Genomic DNA, 21517 nt, shown 5'->3' with positions numbered 1-21517 from the left:
TTAGACACCCCAGAATAAATCTTATCTCTATGGTAATAGCTTTAAAAAAGCTTTATGCTTCTTTTTGAAGTTTAAAGATCTTAAATAAAAACATTATACAAAGATAAGAGTCACAGGATTCTATGAAATCATGCAGTCATTAAAAAAAACAATTTAACAGGGAAGAGTAGAATCTAATCAGGTCATTAATAAAATGCAACATAATTTAATGTTATAATAATGATGAGATTATATTTTATTACATGATAAAATTATCAACATATTTGGTTCTTTAAAAATGAATATACACAATGATAATTTACTCTGCTAAATATTATTATTGGTATATCAATTTGCTTTGCTTTTGAAATAGTTGTTTTAACATTTAGCCAGTACAAATTATATCCTTGATGTTTTAAAAAAGGTCAATTCCTGTGACTGTCATAATTCTATCAAATAGAAAAAAAACAATATTTGTAAAAATATATAGTTTTTAGTATTTCATGAAAAAGAATTGAAGTGAATAAGTATAGCAATATCTTTTCTTACAGTGGCATAATTAAAATATCCTCACATTGCTATTTCATTCTTCTGTCAGCATACTAATAAAACGTTAAAACCCTATATAAATAAAGATGCTTTAAATTATTTGAGGAATAATTTCTGAAAACAAATAACATCAGTGATGACAAATGAGAGCTTTTTTCAATAGTAGGTATTGAAATTATATTTAATTAATCTAATAGTTGTTACAATATTATTACTAAAGCATATCAGTTCTGGTAGTCATTTTGTACTAATTATTAGTTTGAATTTTATAATTTATATACATAATTTACACTGATACATAAAAAGCCAGATTTCATGGGAACTTCTTGGTACAAACACTATAATTTCAGGAGTAAAACATAAACTATTTAAAATACTATGAAACTACTGATGGCTTGCAAGTACCCATATTTTGGTAATGAGGTTAATTTTAAGTTACGTGTTAGGTTTTAGAAATTTATGAACATCCATATGTGAAGTTATCCTTTGTCGAATCTTACATATCCCAACAACTGAACATCAGACTTTAATGCTACGTGGGAGCGAAGAAAATATTTTATACAGAAGAGTTGTTATTGACAAGTTACTGAGAGGGTGCAAAATTGGAAGACATTAAAATTTATGACCATGAAATCCTTTTTACAGTACCACTTGATATATCGGGCTTTAAATCAATACCTGTCAAGTCTTTTAGGTAACTGTATGATGGTGTCATTTTTGTCTTCTACAAAAGACTGCAAAAAAGAAGAAAACCTATAGTGCTTCATATTTATAATCTTTCTTCTCAGCATGCAGTACTGGAGTAACTGTGATGACTAAGTCAGCTGTTAAAGTTTTATTCCAAGATTTATTTTTGGTTTCTTTTTATAAAAATAATTCCTAAAGCTAATAGCCATTTATACAGCCAATGCAGTTAATTTAAAATCAACCTGTATGGATTGTGGCCCCGTGAAATAATGACTGCAGAAAAGAGACTATAACCCACTGTTTGATGCATGGCTAACTTTTAAAAAACTACAACTCATTAAAAAATGTATAATTTTTAAAAGGACAGAAAATCCATATAGCACAGATTGAGTGTTCCTTATCAAGTGTTACGGATAACACAATACTTTGATTAGATTTCAAACTTTTCAACCAACCACCTGCTTCAGATAGAGTGTGTATCCTTCCCTCCTCCCCTCCCTCCCTCCATTCCTTCTCTCCTATCCTTCCTTTCCTTCCTTCTCGTGCAAAGCCCAAGGTATGGCAATTAAATGACAAGTAATTAGGAAAAACAGATCATGAGTGGTGTAAAATACTCATTAAAGCATTTATTATTTAAAAATACTACAAATAATCTTATATTTTATTATCAGACTAATTACCTTTTATTGGTATGTAGAAATATAATTGGGACAACAAAGACCTCCTTTCTAAAAAGTGCAAAATGGCTATGAAGTGTAGCTCCTTACTTCACTGACTTGTTCCCTTGTATATATAACGGGCACTTTATGCTCCATGCCTCCCCATTCTCCTCCTGCTTCCATTTTGTTTGTGATTTAATACTCCCTGTTGTTGAGAAACAATAGTGCCAAGCCCATAAGCTCCTCATGCTGAGCTGGGCACAGTCTAGAAATTTAAATCTGATTTGAAATAACTTGTCTTCTGCGATTGAATTAGGGACCAATTTGATTCAGTCCTGTGCCTTAGAGAAACTCTTCAACTCCCTTATAAGTTCTGGAGCAAACATTTACCCCAGAGGAAGCTGATGACACCCAGGTTGTACTGAGTGATGGTGACAGAGGCCTGCATCAATTCAGTGTTTTCTATTTTTTATTGAATTAGTGCCCCTTTCAGAGCAACATTGGCTGCTTGGCAGCCAATGCCACACATTTTAGACCAACAACATTGGGGTCTATTAGATTTCACGGAGTTTCTCTCCAACTTTTCCATTTGGGCCATGTCCTAACTGGTCGCTGGAAAGAGGCAGGCCACAGAAACAAGGACAAGCCCAGGGGTGGGGTAGAGGGACTCTTTTCTTTCTCAATCACTGTTAAATATTTACTAATAATTTAGATGACTGAAAAATATTTCTCTATAAAAGATCACATTTATTTGCTTATTTATTTATTAAATTTGGGAGGATCACATTTTAACTCTTAAAAACACAAAAGCAAATGTTAGAGTTTTATTTAATTCTAATGTAACACTTAAAATTGTTTCTTGTCTTTTCATTTTATTTTGAGTTAAATCATCATCCATTAAGATTTCTTTTACATTTAAGGTCACTTTATGAAATGTTTCTTTCAGTAAACTCTAACGGGGCACATTTTAAAAATATTTACAAAAGGGAGAGCATGGATGCTTGTCTTTTTTCCTTATCATTTGGGTACATATCTTATTATTTGGGTACGTATGATATTCTTAGAACTTTCAGCAGAAGAACAAATAAGAATAAAAGACTTTATGGTGTTTTTTATCCACAGTTGCATGTGTGTGTGCGTGTGCAACTGCAGACGTGTGTTTGCGTGTAGAATTCTATCGTAGTTTTTCAAAAAACAGAGTTCTGTTGCAAAAACACAATTTTCGGTTGCTCCCCAGTCTCTTGGGGATCTGAGTGATCAGGCACACCAATCAGCAGATCTCCGCCTGTGCTCCAGGACCGGACTGCTAGGGACTCACTGACCTTAGTGCCAGCCAATGCCCGCAGGTGTCGCCAGGTGCATAGACACTTTTTGGGAGGTGGGAGAGAAAGGAGGGGCTTGAAGTGGCAGTGGCAGAAGAATAGAAAACTAGCTAAGAGTGAAAAAAAAAAATCAAAGAAAATATCACCAAAATTTTTCTTCGGAAATGAGTTAGTATTTTGAAGATTTTAGGAAATTTTTCTTCTGTCCATCAACCCAAATTTTTATGGCAGCTCACTCAAAAACACTATAATAGCCTCATCCCTTCCCTTGGGTCAGCAAAAACTGCAACAAAATACTTAAGAGGACAGGAAGAAAAGGTAACTCATATAAAGAAAATAAAATGAGGGATCTGGTTTTTGACTCGCAGAGCCAAAGGAAAACATGACAATTTGTTTGGCAGGTTCTTGCACTGGATGGTTTTTTCAAATTTCCAATAGTGGAATAAGTGTATGAGATACCTGGTTACATTAGAACCACTAATTTCTAGTTAAATTGCTATTTTTCTGGAATGTTTGCTAATCTAGACACTGCTTTCTAAGGTATGGTCGAGAATCATACCAGTGAATCCCATCGCAGCTCCTTCTCTCGACTGCCTGAGAAGCCCCTCTCCATCTCGAAAGTCGATGTACACCAGATCTATGGCTTGTAGGCCAAAGGCCTTCGCTACAACAATAATCTTTTGTCGGGCGTAGAGAATATCTTGAGTTTCTTTACTACTTGTGGCACCTGAAAATGAGATGTTGACAGAAAAAGACGTTAACTTCGGAAACTGAACCCAGACATCTATTATAAAATCTCAGTCTGTAAAGACATCTATGACGTGCTGGGAATTGCTCCCCAGCAAAATGATGATTCAAATCTAAGGGAAGAGAGGGATATGTGGAGGCAGAGTTAAATCTCATATGTGTCTATTTATCTTGCAAGGCATCTTCCAGTATAATTACTTGCATGTGCACTAAGAAAAGGCCCTTCCCCCATCTCAGGAGACAGAATCACAGATGACTTGATAGGTGGCAAAGGACTCCTGGTATATTTTTCCTTCCTGGGATTGCTCAGAAAGTGTCAGTCCAAAGACAGCACCACAAAAGGCGGCCAAGCAGCTGTGTGAGGAAATGGTTAACTTCTCTCACTGAGCACAGAGTTTTGTCGTGTGTTGCAGCTGCAGTGCCGTCCCCCCCTCCCCCGCCCCATCGTAGCTGAGGTTCTGAGCTGAATACTGCAGCTTCAGGGTTTGCATGGAGCCATTGGGGAAATGGAAGGCACTCATTTTGAGAGAGGCCAAAAGTGTCCACTGAACTGTTGGATACACAGAAGTCTCCTGGAAAGACTAGTATTAAAATAAGTTCCTTTTTTTCATGGGGGGGCGGGGGTGGGTGGCGACACATGTCACTATTTATATTTGGGCCATGACACTGCTCAGGGAAAGCACCTGTCTTCAGGTCACTGGGACTGTAGTTCTGAAAATGCTTTGTGGCCTTGGCCTCTTTTCTAGATGCACTCACAGCCTCTAGTTATACATGTACCCAGACCAGAGGCACAGTGCCCAAGGGATGGGGAAGATGAGTGGAAACAAGCATACTATCTCAATAAATATTTAATGATAAGAAAGAAGAGTTCTGAAATATATTTTAGGAGGAATTTAAGATCTATTAAATAATATTTACATACTACATTTAAGGTAGAAAACGATTCATTAAAGCAAATGTGAAATTGCCTTAAATTTGTGTTAGAAGCCTATACAGCCCTCTGACTGATGTGAAAACAAAATATTTAAGCAACAGAGAGGTTGTTCACGTAAAATACTTATTATAAACAGAGTAGATGTTGTATATTCTTGAACACGTCTGAGGCAGCAACAGGCTTTTTATTAGTTATTTTATAAATAAACAGAAGTAATAATGGAGTGTTCTGGAAGCAGGAGAGCTATGAGGTGGCTAAATTATCAGGAAGTGTTGCCCATTCAGCTGAAAAACCATTGTCATGGTTGGCAAATATATATTGTCATGTGAATGTCCATTCGTGAAGGGGCAAGGAAAAAACCTACACACATATACAGAGACAATGAGAGACAGAGAGAAATGTGTCTTTGACACCTATGCTGGCTCGAAAGTCTTCTCCTCCAAAAACAACTGCGTCTAGAAAAAGACCCACTTGAGGTCCTGTCTTGAGTGCTTCTTCACACACTGCCTGTAAGAGAGCAGAACAGAACCAAATCTCACAGAAACGCACGATTTAGAGAGAAGCAGCACGGTGTATTTCGGTAACAGAAAGATACAACTCTTAACATAGTTTGGCTGGAAGCGGTACTAAAAATGTAACCCAAATTCACCTTTCAAAAAGTATTTAATATTGTCCAAGATAACTATGTTGGATATATTTGCTTTGCTTAATGGATTCTATTAATAGTTATTAATATCGATATAATGTTCAAATTGTAGTTCATCCAATTTCTAGAGAAATTTTGAGTTAACACATTTTGATTGTACTATAAGTTACTTCTATTTTTCCAAAATTTGTTTTTGCTTTAAGAGACTCTCAAACAATAAACATAAAACCACAGGAGAAAAGGAAAGAATTTTTAAATCAAACTAACTGGATTTTTTGCATTAGGATCAAGATTTCTTAGTAAATGGTCTCAGGATTAAAGACATACAATACAAAAATCTACAACTCCAGAAGGGAAAATAAAAATGCAACAAGTCATCCCAGATGTATTAATAAGCAACTTCGACATTTCTATGTGAAAACGAAGATGAATAACATTCGCTGTAGACATAATGTGAATCCACAAACATGGAGATACAGCATGCTAATATATGTGGGTGGGAAGACAGGATACATCAGGAGAACCCGGTTGATTAATTTCAGGGGTTGTAAGTGCTTCTAAGTACATTATGGAATAAAATGGCGAAACAGCACTTAAAATTGAATCGTATGAAGCTAGCTGCATCTAAGGGATATGCTTTGATTATATTCTCAGAATTTAGGATGGACTGGAAGAATGTGTGGTTAGTGGTGTAAACATGCTGATCACAAGGCTTGAAGTAGCTCCCCAAACATTTGCACTCTGCCCCTCCTGCATGGTCCAATAGGTCTCAAAGTTTCCTCTCGGAGCATTTGCTCACGTACTCTCTCCCCTGTCCAGTTCAACTATCTCTTTTCTTTGTTTTTAGGGATTTCTTCTCTCCTGCCCTCTGAGATGGGGTGCTACATTGATGTTCACAAGTCAGGTGGAATGTGAGGCATATTTTGGAAAACAATGGAATGATCACTGATAAAGGAGAAAAACTAGCTGTGAATTTGTTAAGGCAAATTGTTTAGTACAACCATACAATGCTGGAAAACACTTGGCTCAGCTAATCTTCCTGAATGTATACTAGGAAATATTTTATGTTCTAATGTGGCAAATTGAAATAATTTACTACAAATTATTGGTGTATACTAACGTACAAATAGGAATCTTATCTACTACACATTATGGATAATGTTGCTACAAAGAGGCCAGAAAATTTCTCAATAAAAGGCAATTGTTACAAAAGAATAATTGAAAGTTAATTCATAAAAGTGACAAAATAAATTTTCCTGTACATTTAATCTATAAATGTAATAATACAAAGCACATACTTACATGATTATTTAATTAAAATTATTGCTAGGAATACATAAATATTTCATTTAAGCATTTAGGACTGGAGAGTTTTTCCTTGCTACTTAGCCAAGTTCTTTGTTTTCTATGCTCACAACCTGGTTTTGGATCATTACAGATAACAAATGGTGCTCAAGGTTTACTCTACTTATAAATCTTTCTAGAAAAATATTTTAAGTAGATGTTAAAATTGAAAACAAAAGTTCTCTTTAGGTATAAATAAAATGCTAACTTATTAGCCACATTATGGTTTTCTTACCTTAAAATTGAGCAAACCCATTGCAGTTTCCACAAAAGGGATTAAATTCATTGGTTGTTCAAGTTTTCGGCCTTTTAAGTAGAATGAAAATTTGTCTGAAAACTAAAATCAAAAGTGTCATAGGTGATTAGTGGGGGAAAAAATGTACAATCAGTGAAATGTAGACACAGAAGTAGTATTTCAGTCTTTGACCTGAGGAAGTAATATCCCAGCCTCTTTGGTCCACACAAAAGAATTTTTAAAAACCCCCCAAATAAAAAACAAACAGGAGGAAAAACCAAAGAAAAGAAGGTAACCAAGTTCCCACTAAGCTAAATAGTAAAACCTCAAGCATTATAATTTTTTTTTCCTAAAGGAGCAATTTGAGGGCTAGGAGTTAGAAGTGAAAGGAGAGATTCTCGAGTTTAAATGCTTTCCTTGAAAACATATTTACTTAAGACCTCTTGCCCTCACTTGTTAAATGCAAGTGGTAGGCCCCCCAGACAGTGAAGTCTGCTCTACCTGCCATTCTGTTTTTGTTTCAGACCCAGCACTGACATCAGTGTAATGTGCAGCAGCCTCTACGTGGAATCCATAGTATTCATTATAGCACCATTATCCTTTGTTCAGAAGGCTTTTCTTCATAATTTTTTAGCTTACCTAGGAAGACCTTAAAAAGGAAGTTTAATTCTTTGAAGACCAAAGCTCGCCAATTTTTTCCATGAGACCAGTTCACAGCTAGCTCTGTGCTGCCAGTGGGGTAGCCCAAATTCCAAAATCTATCATCTGGAAACATACAAAAGCTGTTGCACAGATCTCCCCCCCCTTCAAAAGGAAAAAAACCCACCACACTAAATTGTAAATCTATTATGTCTATCTAGATCTAATAAGATGTGGGGAGATAAAAAATAAAAAAAGCACACAGGTATGATAAAGATATTTTTGTAAATAAAGATGAAAACATATATATCCATTTTAAATTTAAGGAATATTTGGCCATTAATAGATATCAAAGGAAAAGGGAATTTTAATCATCTCTCCATTCAGTCTCAGTTGGGTAAATCATATCTAAGAGATTTGCATAAATATAAACCATCAAAGACTTTTCATCTTCAAAGGGGGTTTCAAGACCCTATAAGCTTTGTACTGTAATCATCGCAGGTCACCACCCTGCAGGAATAGGGCTGCTATGGCAACATAAAAAAACTAATGCTTAAGGCTTAGCATAATATTCTGACTAATAGAAAGGAAACTCATTTTAAAAGCTGGCAGCCTATTTACCAGAAGCAGGATTAGAGGTGTTATTTCCCCTTTTAGCTGCCCCCTCCTTGCCTGTGCGCCCCCCCCCCACACACAAAAAAATCTAATCACTGGGATCTTTAAAAAGCTTTTGAGCAATTTGCAGTAACTTTACAATTAGGCTAAAATAAATCACAGCTTTCAGTAATGAAGAATTATTCCCAGTTGTTCCCACTGCCCCCTCCCTTCCTCCAACACCATCATCACCTCCTTAGTAACTTCGCAAGAGAAGGAATAACTCAACCAAAATAGCAAGAATGAAGAGAAGGCTACAATTTAAGGGGACAAAATATAGAGTATTGCATGTAAATGAAAATAAAACATAATTTATGTCATATTTAAGCTAGAAAATGGGTAGTGAAATATTAGTGGTTTTGGTGTTACTTATGCAGTAGAGGAATTTTTTTTCTCATTAAAAAAAACTTGCAACGTTACTTGCCCCATTCTTTGTGATAACAGTTATAACTACAAAAATCATAAAGTTTAAAACTGGGTAAACGCTTTACAATATATTCCCTGATCTTAGTCAGAAAAATCTCTATACTGTCTTTTGTTTTTAAGCCAATAGGGGCATTTAAAAATTAAACATTCTAGCCCATCCTCCTTCTCCTCCTCCCCTTCTTTCTTAAAAAATTGCATTAAGTACTAACACAAAAGGTAAGTAGTAGAGAAGTTTCAATTAATTTTTTCAAAAGGAGACGATTAAATGTTTCCGGCCTGGTAAAGTGTTCATTTCAGCGAGGTGGAGGGGACTGGGGACAGGGGGAGGAAAAGAAGGGGGAAAAATCACAAAGAGATTGGGGAGGAGATGAAGTAGCAGGGCTCAGCAATTCTTTCAATTCCAGTGCACACCCAATAGTGTGTTGGAAGAATGCACACTGTTCGGGATTTGTGGGAGAATTGTCCCACGACAAAGGAGGCAGAGTCACGCTTGTTATAGTCCAATAAGCCGTGCCAGTCAAACAAGAACCCACACTAGCGACAAAAGGCCAGCAAGAGATTCTCACACAAAAGAAAACAAGGAAGCCCATCTTTCAGTTGTGCATCAGGCTCTGGGTTTTCTGCTTCACATAAATACAAACGGAGAGGAAAAAATAAACAGCCCCAAAGGCTTCTGTTAACTAGAAATCCTATTTAGATTTCGGTACGTTCCTCACATCCAAGGATTTAAAACAGCGAAAAGAAGCCATAGCTGAAGGCTGGGGTGGGTCCTCCGCTCTCAAATGAAGGGTAATAACGGTGATAAACAGGCATTAACTATGAAAGCAAAAGGGAACGGGTACTTCAGCTTCCATTTCAATCATCTTGAGACACGTTCGAATCGGGTAGGAACCCTCGAAGATATTAACGTGTATCTCCCAGCTCCTGTGGGGTGACCTTGGAGAGAACTCCAGTTTAGTAAGTAAATGGGTCCTTGAACACGGGTCAAGAAGACTCCAACACGGAGCCGTCCAACGGAAATATAATGGCAGCTACATATGTAATTCCAAATTTTCTGGTAGCTACATTAAAAGAGTAAAATGAAACAGGTGAATTTAATTTTAATAATATGTATATTCAACCCAATATATCTGAAATATTATGATTTCAAGATATAATCAATATAAAAAATTATTGAGATAATTTGCATTCTTTCTTGGGGAGTGGGAGCTACCAAGTCTTGAAAATCCTGTGTGTATTTTACACTTCCAGCACATCTCAATTTAGACTTGCCACATTTCAAGTACTCAGTAGCCATATGTGGCAGGCGGCCACTGCATTGGAAAGCACGGAGCCAACAGATCTACATGCACTCAAGGTGAGCAGTTTCCTCAGGTGTTACAGCCACTCAGCGTATTGCTATAGTTGCAGGCACAGCCTTAGAGATAATCCTAGATGTGGCATCAAAATCACACTTCCAGCACTTACATGTCACAGGATCTCTGCCCTGGAGTGGCACAATGGAATGTTATTTTATTCAGCAGAGATCTGCAGAATCATAGCAACCTCTAAATAGAATGTAGCCTCCCCTCCTGCCCTGTAACAATTCAAACAATCATAGTATAATTAGGCCCATTTCAAAGTTTTCTTAAGTAATTTGACATGCCAACCACTTTACATTTCAGGTTTTTATTGGCTGAAAAGTCTGTCATAAAACACAAACACACCTGTCAGCAATTTAAAAAGGACGAATTAGAGAACTGCTCAGGAAATAATATCTGTGCTAATTAAAACCACTAGTTAAAAGCTTCCTGTTTATTCCTCTAGTTGCCCTAAGGAGTGACCTTTTCCTCTCCTTCTCTAGGTTCATTTTTTCATTTGAGGCTAATGTGCTTTTGCTGTCTATGATGATTTCAAACGAATCTGGGTGAGGGCCATTTACGAATCTGGGTGAGGGCCATTTACGTCACTGCTCCTCCAGGTGGAGGCCTCGGGTGAGGGCCCAGCAGGGTGAGAGAAGTGATCAGTCCAGGGATTGCTCTGTGAGCTCTTGAGGAGGCTGTTCTGTCCAAACCACAAATCTGACAGGGAGCAGAAGCATCATTTCAAGAGTAGAGTTGTTCCACAGAACACTTTGGGTAAAGCCACGCTCTCCTGTGTAAAGGAAATGGTCTCTTGGGCTCACTCCTTTTTCTGAATTCCTTTTCTGCTCTGTGTATGCATTTTCAAAACAGACAGCACCCAAATTCTTCCTTTCTGCTACTCCTTAGCCAGTGCAGAGTCTTTATTCAAAGCAAAGCCTTAGCTACTCACCCACTGGATTTCTTCAGGACCTTCCACCTTCGGTAGCATCAGGCTGGAAGGAAGGACCCGGGATTGCAGGAGGGTCTCCAGGTCTTCTTCGGTGAGACCACTGGACACTGAGTTGACTCTCACACACTTTTCAGTTGGGCCCAAATCAAAGTCTTCAAGAGTTTTTACTATTCTTAATCGAGCTTCATTCTATAAATGTCAATAAAATGTATCTCTTAAGTTTATTTCTCATTGAGAGGAAACACAATTGAACATGTTAATGTGGACTCACTCTGAGCACCATTACTATATCTACACATTTCCTATCCACCAAATACGTGGTATTTGAAATAAGTCGTCCAATGTGATGGGCAAGCGATTGATTTGCAGACTTCGTTCAAGATGACTATAACAGAGACGAGAGCCACTATAATGCGTACTGGTGGACTTCTAAATAGTAGTGTCTTGCTCATTAGCGTTACTTTCCAAGTGGAAAGGCAAAATAATTAATAGGTAACATTTATTGAGCATTTACTAAGCCTGGGCGTGGTTCTAAGTCCTCTACCTGCATTTTCTCCTTTAATAAATATAAGAAACTAGATAACATACAGATAATGATAGTCTCGTATGTCAGCATATTCACATTAGCGAAAAAGTAAGGATTTGTTTTTCTCTTTCCACATGCTTCATGTTTTTTTACTAAAAGAAAATCTTTTTTTTTTTGCAACTGAGTTGAATCTTGACATTCAATTAAGCAGGTGCTCACAGGAAAATGACACTCCACACTACAAAAAAAGCTCCAACTTATTCAGATGGAAGGCAATAATATCACCAAGAAATCCCTTCATGAAGTGGTAGACAAATACATTTTTTTCTTTGATTTGACAGTCTTTTCTCCAGTTAAGAAAAGCTCAAGTGTTGAAAGTCTGCTTCAGTATTTGAATTCTCCCCAGAAAAACTGTATGGAACCAAACATGTTATTGATTGGCTTTGAGTTGGGGGGATGAAGGTGGGGAAGGGGGGGAGAGAAAGGAGTGCACTGAGGGGGTGGGGGTGGAGTCAAGAGAAAGAAAGCACTGGGAATCTTACTTCCTGCCAATTTCAGTTTCAAAACCAAATTCCTCCAACTTGCCAACAGCCCTCAACAAATTCTCATTGTCAGAATGAACACTTATCAAAAGTAGTTTCATTTGGGAAGGGTTTTTATGATACTAATAAAACTTTAAAGCTTCTCATTGCTGATGAATGCGGTTTAAAAAAAGAGTCTCAACAATATACAGCCATTTGAACAGCAATACTTATCTAGCAAAATAGCAAACCAAAACAGAGACAAAAAAGAATTATTTTTTGAGTCTTGTCTCAATTTTGAGTCTAAGTCCAATCCACATGCCAAGCCAGGACAGCAGATTTAAACCAGACGGATGTAGGTCTACGACCCAGTGGAAGCAGGGAAGGCTTCCAAATGGGAGCTGAGTTAAACTGTGTGAGGAAACAGTAGCTTAGAGTTGTCAGGTCAGATGGAAACAGAGTATGTAGGACCAGTTTAAGACAGCTCTGTGGAGTCTTGATTTACAGAGCCTCGACTGCCAATAATCAGGCCAAGCTTAGACAAAAGCAAGAGAGAGCTCACACCAGCTAAAGTGAGGGATGATGCGGCCAACAGTGGCTTGGTTCCATACCATGCTGTTGGCCATTCCACTGCTGTAAAACTCAGCCACTTGCTCTACTGTGCCCTCTTGTTACATCCACCAAATATGAAAATCCTGAAGGTGAACAGCAGAAGTTAGCTCAATATCATAGTTCTAAGGCCATCTAGAGCTGTTCAGAGAAATGCTTCTAGCTCTCTGGCAATGTGTGTATTTAGATCAGTGGCCTCAGAGAACCTAAAATGTGTTATGCTCCATGTAGCCTGCACAGCTACAAGCTCGGGATTGCTCCAGCTTGTAAACATTTCAACTTCCAGAGTTCCTTTAAATAGCAGGTTGGCCTTGTAAAGGGTCTACTGGGACAGGGTGAATGACAAATTTAAGGGAACTAACTAGATCAGTTAGGCTGAAATGCATTTTAAAACCTGAGTTATTTGGATCATCATCTCTCTTCTCTACTTTAATCTCTGTGTGTGCTCAAGGACGCAGGATCCCTGGCAGCATCAACTTCGTAAATTGTTAATGTTGGTGTCAAACAAAATCTGACCTCTAAGCTGTTTTGTTGTTTCACTTGGCTTTGGAGGGGACTGTTTGTTCAAATCTCGTGTTCTAAACCTGTTTGTGATTTTTATCTAAAGTCAGATTGCCATGGTTTCAGCACATTCCGGTTTACTTAGTAAAATTCAGCTCTTGTGAAATTGGCTGCAAACAAAGTACCTAATTCCAATTTTAGGCGTAATCTGATTAGTACTTTTCATCTTATAATAATGAGCAGTGAATACTCAGCATTTTACTAGACTTTTTTTTTTTCTCTTTTTGGCTCAGAATTAAAACCAAGCTCTTTCCACTTCATCACTCTGTACCTTTCCAAAAAAAGATGACGGCTTTGGAGGTATATTGCCACACAACACCCTTATTAACAGGCTGTTGCTTGTTGCAATTTACATAAACTAAGTGTGCATCCCTCTGCTATGTATCCCAAAATATCCAACAACTTCACTGAATTTACACCAGCCAACAAGCATGTTGATTTTTTTTTTCTTTTTGGTATTTTAATGGTGAAATATGTTACTGTGCTAGCAAACACACCCATGCCATCTGTTGGGTGAGAAGAAGGCAGTTTCTAAGAACAATTAAGTTTAGTTCTGGGTGTTCAGCTAGGGAGAGCCACAGTCCACCCAGTTGTGAAAAGAAAGAAATTCTGTTCATTCTGTTCTCTCTCTGTCTTTCTCTCTCTCCTTCTCTCTCTCTAACACATACCTTACTTCTTGGTACCACCTCTCTCATCTCATCACCTTCTTCCCTTTCACACTATCCTTCTCTTTCTCTTTGGCTCCTGTTTCGCCCTGACCATCCTCCCAATTTCCATCTCGTTAGGGGGATTAGTAAAAGACGGCCTGGCAGACTCCATCTTCTCAGAAGGGCTATCCAGGTGATCTGTTGAGATTATTGAGAGGTAAGTGCTCCCTGGAGCAAGAAGGAAAGGGAAATGAAAGCAAAAAGAGGCCGCTCAAAAAAGACCTTTTATTTTTTGGTGGGGGAGGGTGTCCAACATTCTGGTAGCAAAACAGGTTGTTCAAAATGAGGTTTAGAAGGAACTGCATTCTAAATGTGCTAACACTACAGGACGGCCTTGGTAGGCACGTCTCACTGTAGGATGAACTTGTCCGCCTAAGATCTGACAACCTGGAAAAGACGGAATAATGGAATTAAAGCCTTTATCAACAGTTACATTAGATCTTTGCAGAGACTAATTACCATAGTGTGTTCTATACCATGTTTGATTCCAGAGGGGGGCTCTGCAGAGGTCACAAAGAAAGTTGGCATAGATCAGAATCTTAACAGGCCCCTGTTCTAAAACGTGGTGTTACCAAAGTTCCCGCATTCAATCGATATTTCGTGCCATGGGCTGCTCAGTGCAGTGGACCAGTGGCTAATAAACTTGTCCTTATACATAAGCCACCATATTATGTGACTCTGTCTGGGCCAGGAACCAAGGCGTGCTATGATTTCAGAGACCGAGTTCTTATCACCTGGGGAAGAGACATGCTCTGGTGACGTAAGAAAGAGGATAAATCAACCATCACCACGACCTGCAGACTTCGAAATTAAAGGAGAAAATATGCGTGCAGTTGGTTCAATTGGCACCCATTAAAGCTAATAACTAATCATCCTCGCAAGTTTCTAGCTCAGAATGATCAAATCTGCAAAGAAAACAACATCCGTCCACTTTTACACTCCAGTGGAAGAGGTGGTCCCTCGCGGCAGGGCGGCACAGTCTCGCCATCTGGAGAATAAATCGAGTGTGAAGTACAGTATAGTTTGGGACCAAGCTCCGTGGCGGCAGCCCAGCAGTCAGTTCATTAGTTCCAAACTTCCAGGGATTAGAGCAGCATCAATTCTACTGTCGGATAGGAAGAGACAGACAGGATATGAGATTCAGGGAGGATTGTGACAACCAGGAGGAGCCCCTTGGGCTTATTTATAAAACCACAAAGTACAAACATACCCAAATAAGTGCCTTAAATAATAGCATTATCACAGTTTCATAACATCTGAATTAACACCTTTCCCTTCTTCCACTCTGCCACTGAAACCTTGTATGTTAATGTACAGTCATTTTCAGAGGAAATCACAAAGACGACCCTGGATGCCACAGGAGCAATGACAAAGCTATGCAGCCAAACCAAGATTTGGTAATTAAGAAATACGAAAGACTTTCTCAACTCCAGGGAGATTTGTGATTTTTAAAAATGTACAATTAATATTTTCATCCTACAAAATGCAAATTGGCGTGCCACATACTCAAAAACACTAGTGAGTTTTATTTTTTCTGAATTTGTCCATCTCATCTTATTTCCATTTTATCTTATTCATAAAATGATGTCACAGGCATGGAGTGGAACACATTTTGGGCAGAAGGCCTCGCTATCAGCAACTATATGAAAAATTTTTGAAAATTTTGAGATCGTTTGGTTTAAAATAAAAAATTCTGAGTGAATTGTTCCATTTAAGAATCTCCTTTTTCACATAGTAACTTCTTTTTATACATTTATATTAAAAAACAGAAGTGCTTGTGACATAAAACAGGTCATCACTAGTAACTTATTATATATTTCTTATAAATATATAAAAATTTATTATAATTACAGAGACTGTTGCAGTGACTTTATTGGAAAAAAAGGCAAATAAATTCTCGATTATTACAGCCTAGTAGTGTTTCTTTAAGCAAGGTGATAGTGCTGAGTTTTCTATTCCATTGTTTTTTCTGCATGACAAAGAAATCTTGGTTTGCTTGTTTTTGAAAAAAGAAAATCTACAATATTCAACATACCATGAGTTAACTGGTTTAAAATTTCATTCATTGATAACAACAAAGGCACAGGTAACAAAAGAAAAAATAGACAAATTGGACTTCATGAAAATTTTAAAATTCTATGCATCAAAAAACACTATAAAGAGAGTAAAAAGGCAACTCACAGAATGGGATAAAATATTTGCAAGTCATATCTCTGATAAATAATTAATATCCAGAACATACACAGAACTCCTAAAACTCAAAAACAAAAAAACAAACAATGCAGTTAAAAAATGGGCAAAGGACTTGAATTGACATTTCTCCAAAGAAGATATAGAAATGGTCAACAAGCACATGAAAAGATGCTTTTAACATCATTAGATCATTAGGGAAATCAAAATCAAAATTACAATGAGATACTACTTCACACCGATTAGGATGGCTACCATCAAAAAAACAGAAAAAGAAAGTGTTGGTGAGGATGCGGAGAAATTGGAACTCTTGCACACTGTTGGTGGGAATGTAAAAGGGTACAGCTGCTATAGAAAATAGCATGGTTCCTCAAAAAATTAAAAATAGAACTACCATATGATCCAGCAATTCCACTTCTGGGTATATACCCAAAAGAATTGAAAGCACGGTCTCGAAGAAATTATTTGTATACTCATGTTTATAGCAGCATTACTCACAATAGCCAAAAAGTGGAAGCAACCCAAGTGTTCATTGACAGAGAATGGATAAGTAAAATATGTTATATACATACAATGGAATATTATTCAACTTCATAAAGGAAGGAAATTCTGACACATGCTACAATATGGATGAACCTTGAGGACATTATGCTAAGTGAAATAAGCCAGACACAAAAAGACAAATACTGTATGATTCCACTCATATGAGGTACTTAAAGTAGTCAAAATCATCAAGACAGGGACTAGGGGGAGGGGAGAATGGGGAGTTATTGTTTAATGGATATAGAATTTCAATTTATAAGATGAAAAGAGTCAAGGGGATGGATAGTGGTGATGGTTGCACAATAATGTGAATGTATTTAACAACCACTAAACTGTACACTTAAAAATGGTTAAGATGGTAAATTTTATGTTATATGTATTTTGCCACAATAAAATAAGTGAAAAAATTTTTCATTTATTGATTCATCCCACAAATTATTACATTCCAGACATGCTGTTTACTCTGAAAACGTAGATTTTAGTAGAGCAAAGTTTCTGATGTGTTAATTATGAAAGACACATTAAAACACAGGTTTATAGTAAAATGCCAAATCAGCTTTCATTCAAAGGACTAAGAAGGCTCAGGATGTGTATGGATGGGAAGCTCATAATATGTAATTGGCATTTCTGCCCCTCCGAGATTTAATGGAAAAAGAGAAAACTCTACAAAAAACAACACAAAATACAATAATTCTATGAAAAGAATTTAATTTGGCAATCTCTGAGCATTTAAAAATATTTTTAGAAGACATTAAAACCATGGCTTTAACTTGAGCCATACAGGCCTATACTTTTGTCAAAATTCATGCAATGCACACTTAAAATTTGTGCATTTAATTGTACATAAATTTTACCTCAAAAGAACAAAGAGATGAGTAAATAAGCATTGAACTCTAGTCAATGATATACATGCAGAAGTATTTAAGGGGAAGTGTCCTGCTGCTGTCTGCAACTTACTTTGAAATGAATTTAAAAAGTAAATGAATTGGTGGATGGCTGGAGGGACAGACAGATGGACAGATATAGATTAAAGCAGGCAGAGTAATTTATATAATGTGATAAATCAATGTTACCTCAATAAAAAAAATCAGGCAGAGTAAAACATTAATGGGAGAATATAGGAGGTGGATATATGGGTATTTACTGTACAATCTTTCAACTTTGTTGATGTTTGAAATTTTTTATAACAAAATTTTGGAAAAGATTTTAAAAACACCTCTAAAATGTTGGTAAATTTTGGAGCTGATTGATGAATACATGGGGGCTCTTCACACTATTCTCTTTACATTTGCATATATTTGAATATTTCCACAATAAAATGTTAAAAACTAGTTAATGACTTAAACTCCATTTTACTTGTTATTTGTGGGAAATAATCTTTGGGGAGATTATTTTTAGGCTTGTGTTTTTTTTTTTTTTTGCTAACAGCTTTAGTGAGATAAAATTCAAATAACAAAAAGTGCACTCATTTAAATTATAGAATTCAACGGCTGTTAGTACATTCAGAGTTGTGTAACTATTGCCACAATCAATTTTAGAATATTTTTATCATCCCAAAAAGAAACCCTATACTCTTTAGCAGTCACTTCCATTTCTCCCCAACCCTCCCAGATCTAGGCAACCAGTAATCTACTTTGTGTCTCTATAGATGTGCCTATTCTACACATTTCATATAAATGGAAGCATGCAATATGTGGTCTTTTGTGACTGGTTTCTTTTACGTAGTACAATGTTTCAAGGTTCATCATGTTGTAGCATGTATCAGTACTTCCTTCCTTTTTTATTGCCAAATAATATCCCATTGTATGGATATACCACATTTTGTTTATCTATTATCAGCTAATGTACATTTGGCTTGTTTCTACTTTTTGACTATTAGGAAAAATGCTGCTATGAACATTCATGTACGAATTTTTGTGTGGACATCTGTTTTCATTTCTCTTGGGTACATACCTAGGAGAAAGTGGAATTGCTGGGTCATATGGTAACTCTACATTTAATCTTTTGAGGAACTGTCAACTCTTTGCAAAGTGGCTGTGTCAATTTACCTTCCCACCAGCAGTGTATGAGGGTTCCAACAGCTCCACATCCTCACCAATACTTGTTATGATCTGTCTTTTTGATTACAGCCATCCTAGTGGGTGTGAAGTGGTCTCTCACTGTGTTCACTGTGGTTTTGATTTGCATTTTCCCGATGTTGAGTATCTTTTAATGTGCTTATTGGCCATTTTTATATCTTCTTGGGAGAAATGTCTAATCAAATCCTTTGCCCCTCCCCTTTTTTTTTTGGTGAGGAAGATTAGCCCTGAGCTACATCTGTTGCCAATCCTCTTCTTTTTGCTGAGTAAGATTGCCCTGGGCTAACATCCATGCCCATCTTCCTCTACTTTATATGGGATGCCGCCACAGCATGGCTTGACAAGCGGTGCGTCGGTTCACACCTGGGATAGAACCTGTGAACCCTGGGCTCTTGAAGCAGAGCGTGCAAACTTAACTGCTACGCCACCAGGCCAGCCCCTCTTTGCCCATTTTTAAAAATTGTGGTAAAATACATATAAAATTTTCCATTTTAACCATTTTTAAGTGTACCATTCAATGGCCTTAATTACATTCACAATGTTGTGCAACAATCACTACTATGTATTTCCAAAACTTTTTCATCACCCCAAACAGAAACTCTGTAACCATTAAGCAATAATTCTCCATTTCCCCCTACCTTCAGCCCCTGGTAACTTCTAATCTACTTTCTGTATCTATGAATTTGTCTATTCTAGGTATTTCACATAAGTGAAATCATACAAAACTTATCCTTTTGGGTCTGGCTTATTTCACTTAGCATAATAATATTTTAAGGTTCATTTATGTTGTAGCATGTATCTGAATTTCGTTCCTTTTTATGGCTGATAATATTCCATTGTATATATATACACACTACATTTTGTTTATTCATTCATCTGTTTATAGACATTTGGGTTGTTTATGCCTTTCCGTGAATTATATGTTATTGTGAATAATGCTGCTATGAACACGGGCATACAAGTAGCTCTTTGAGTCTCTGTTTTCAGTTCTTTTGGGTATATATCTAAGAATGGAATTGCTGGGTCATATAGTAATTCTATGTTTAGCTTTTTGAGGAACTGCCAAACTGTTTTCCACAGTGGTTACACAATTTTACATTCCCACCAGCAAATGTACAAGAGTTACAATTTCTCCACATCATTCCCAACACATTATTTTCTGTTTTATTTGTTTGTTTTGATAATAGCCATCCTAATGGGTGTGATATGGTATCTCATTGTGGTTTTGATTGCATTTCTCTAACGACTAGTGATGTTGAGCATCTTTTCCTGTGCTTACTGGCCATCAGTATACCTTCTTTGGAGAAATGTGCATTCTAGGCCTTTGCCCATTTTTAAAATTGGGTTGTCTTTTTGTCCTTGAGTTATAAGAGTTCTTCATGTAATTTGTATATTAAGCCCTTATCAGACATATGATTTGCAAATATTTTCTCCCATTTTGTAGGTTGTCATTTCACTTTCGTGATGGTGTCCAGAGAATCACAAAAGTTATAATTTTGCTGAAGTCCAATTTATCCATTTTTTCTTTTGTTCTTTGTGCTTTTATCATTTTGAGATCTTTGCCTAATCCAAAGTCACCAAGATTTATGCCTGTGTCTTCTAAGAGTTTTATAGTTTTAGCTCTAACATTTAGACCCTGGATATATTTTGAGAATATATACAGTCATGTGCCACGTTACGACGTATTGGTCAACGACGGATGGCAAATACAATGATAGTCTAAGATTAGTACCATACAGCCTAGGTGTGTAGTAGGCTATACCAATCTAGGTTTGTGTAAGTATACTATGGGATGTTCACACAATGACAAAAGTGCCTAATGACACATTTTTCAGAACACATCCCTATCGTTAAGTGATGCATGACTGTATTTGAATATGGTGTGAAGTAGGGGGGCTTGTGATATTTTTATTTTGTGTTTTCATCTTTATCTTTCAACAAAATACTATGAAGATTCCCTGGGAAGAGAAAACTCAAGTGGAAAGAGGAGCTTACTTCCCTCAGCCTCTTCACTCAGCTTTTGCCTCAGCCCTTGACCAGTGAGGGGCTGGTGTTTGGCTTTCCTGCTGCCAAAGACTTATCCATCATCTTCCCCAACTCTCCTTCTCTTTTACTTTGCCATTTCCACACCTGCTTCTGATGCATTTTCCTCAACTGTACATGACAGGCTTTGTGTTTTTTGAGGACCTTGCCAGACGTCCCCATGGGCCTCTGAGGGGCCTCAAACCCAAACCCAGAGGGAAATGTGGAGCTAATGCTAAGATGTCCTTCATGAGCATAGCTGCTTATGCTTTTTATATTTCTGAACTTTATCATTCAGTAGTGTGGCTTTGAGGTGCACCTTGCACACAACTTTTTAAAAAGACAAAGTATTTACCCACTAAAGGCTTGTGTTGCCTTTCTCAATGCCAATAACAATCACCTTGCTCGGATTTATCTGTGGAGCTCTGGAACCTGCAAGTTTATGGCTCTTCCCAGTCTTATCATTTTCTTTGTTCTTATTCATTGCTTGTTCTCACAACCTCAGAAGGGCAATGTTATAATTTCCATTTTCTAGCAGAGTGGCAGAGGCACAAGGAAGCATGAGATTTGTTCGAGGCAGGACAATCTGTAAGGGGAGGAACAGGGTGCTTTGGCACGCTATCTCCTGAGGGGCCACTAGCTATGTC

At 37.2% G+C, this 21517-nt stretch overlaps 1 protein-coding gene across 4 annotated transcripts in view; it reads right to left on the bottom strand.

Annotated features, from left to right (window-relative positions):
• Positions 1-21517, bottom strand: part of CLYBL (citramalyl-CoA lyase) — a 228172-nt gene that overhangs the window by 25125 nt on the left and 181530 nt on the right. For all 4 annotated transcript variants that reach the window (XM_058548426.1, XM_058548425.1, XM_058548423.1 and 1 more), the window contains exons 3-6: positions 11114-11302; positions 7103-7204; positions 5291-5384; positions 3756-3923 (exon numbers count right to left, since the gene is read on the bottom strand). In XM_058548426.1, coding sequence (XP_058404409.1) covers positions 3756-3923; positions 5291-5384; positions 7103-7204; positions 11114-11302 — 553 coding nt within the window. The remainder of the gene's footprint in view (positions 1-3755; positions 3924-5290; positions 5385-7102; positions 7205-11113; positions 11303-21517) is intronic.

The sequence above is a fragment of the Diceros bicornis genome, chromosome 9 (assembly GCF_020826845.1).
Source record: "Diceros bicornis minor isolate mBicDic1 chromosome 9, mDicBic1.mat.cur, whole genome shotgun sequence".
NCBI lineage: Eukaryota > Metazoa > Chordata > Mammalia > Perissodactyla > Rhinocerotidae > Diceros > Diceros bicornis.
Note: the sequence above shows the minus strand (reverse complement) of the source record. Positions and strands in the feature narration are given on the sequence as shown.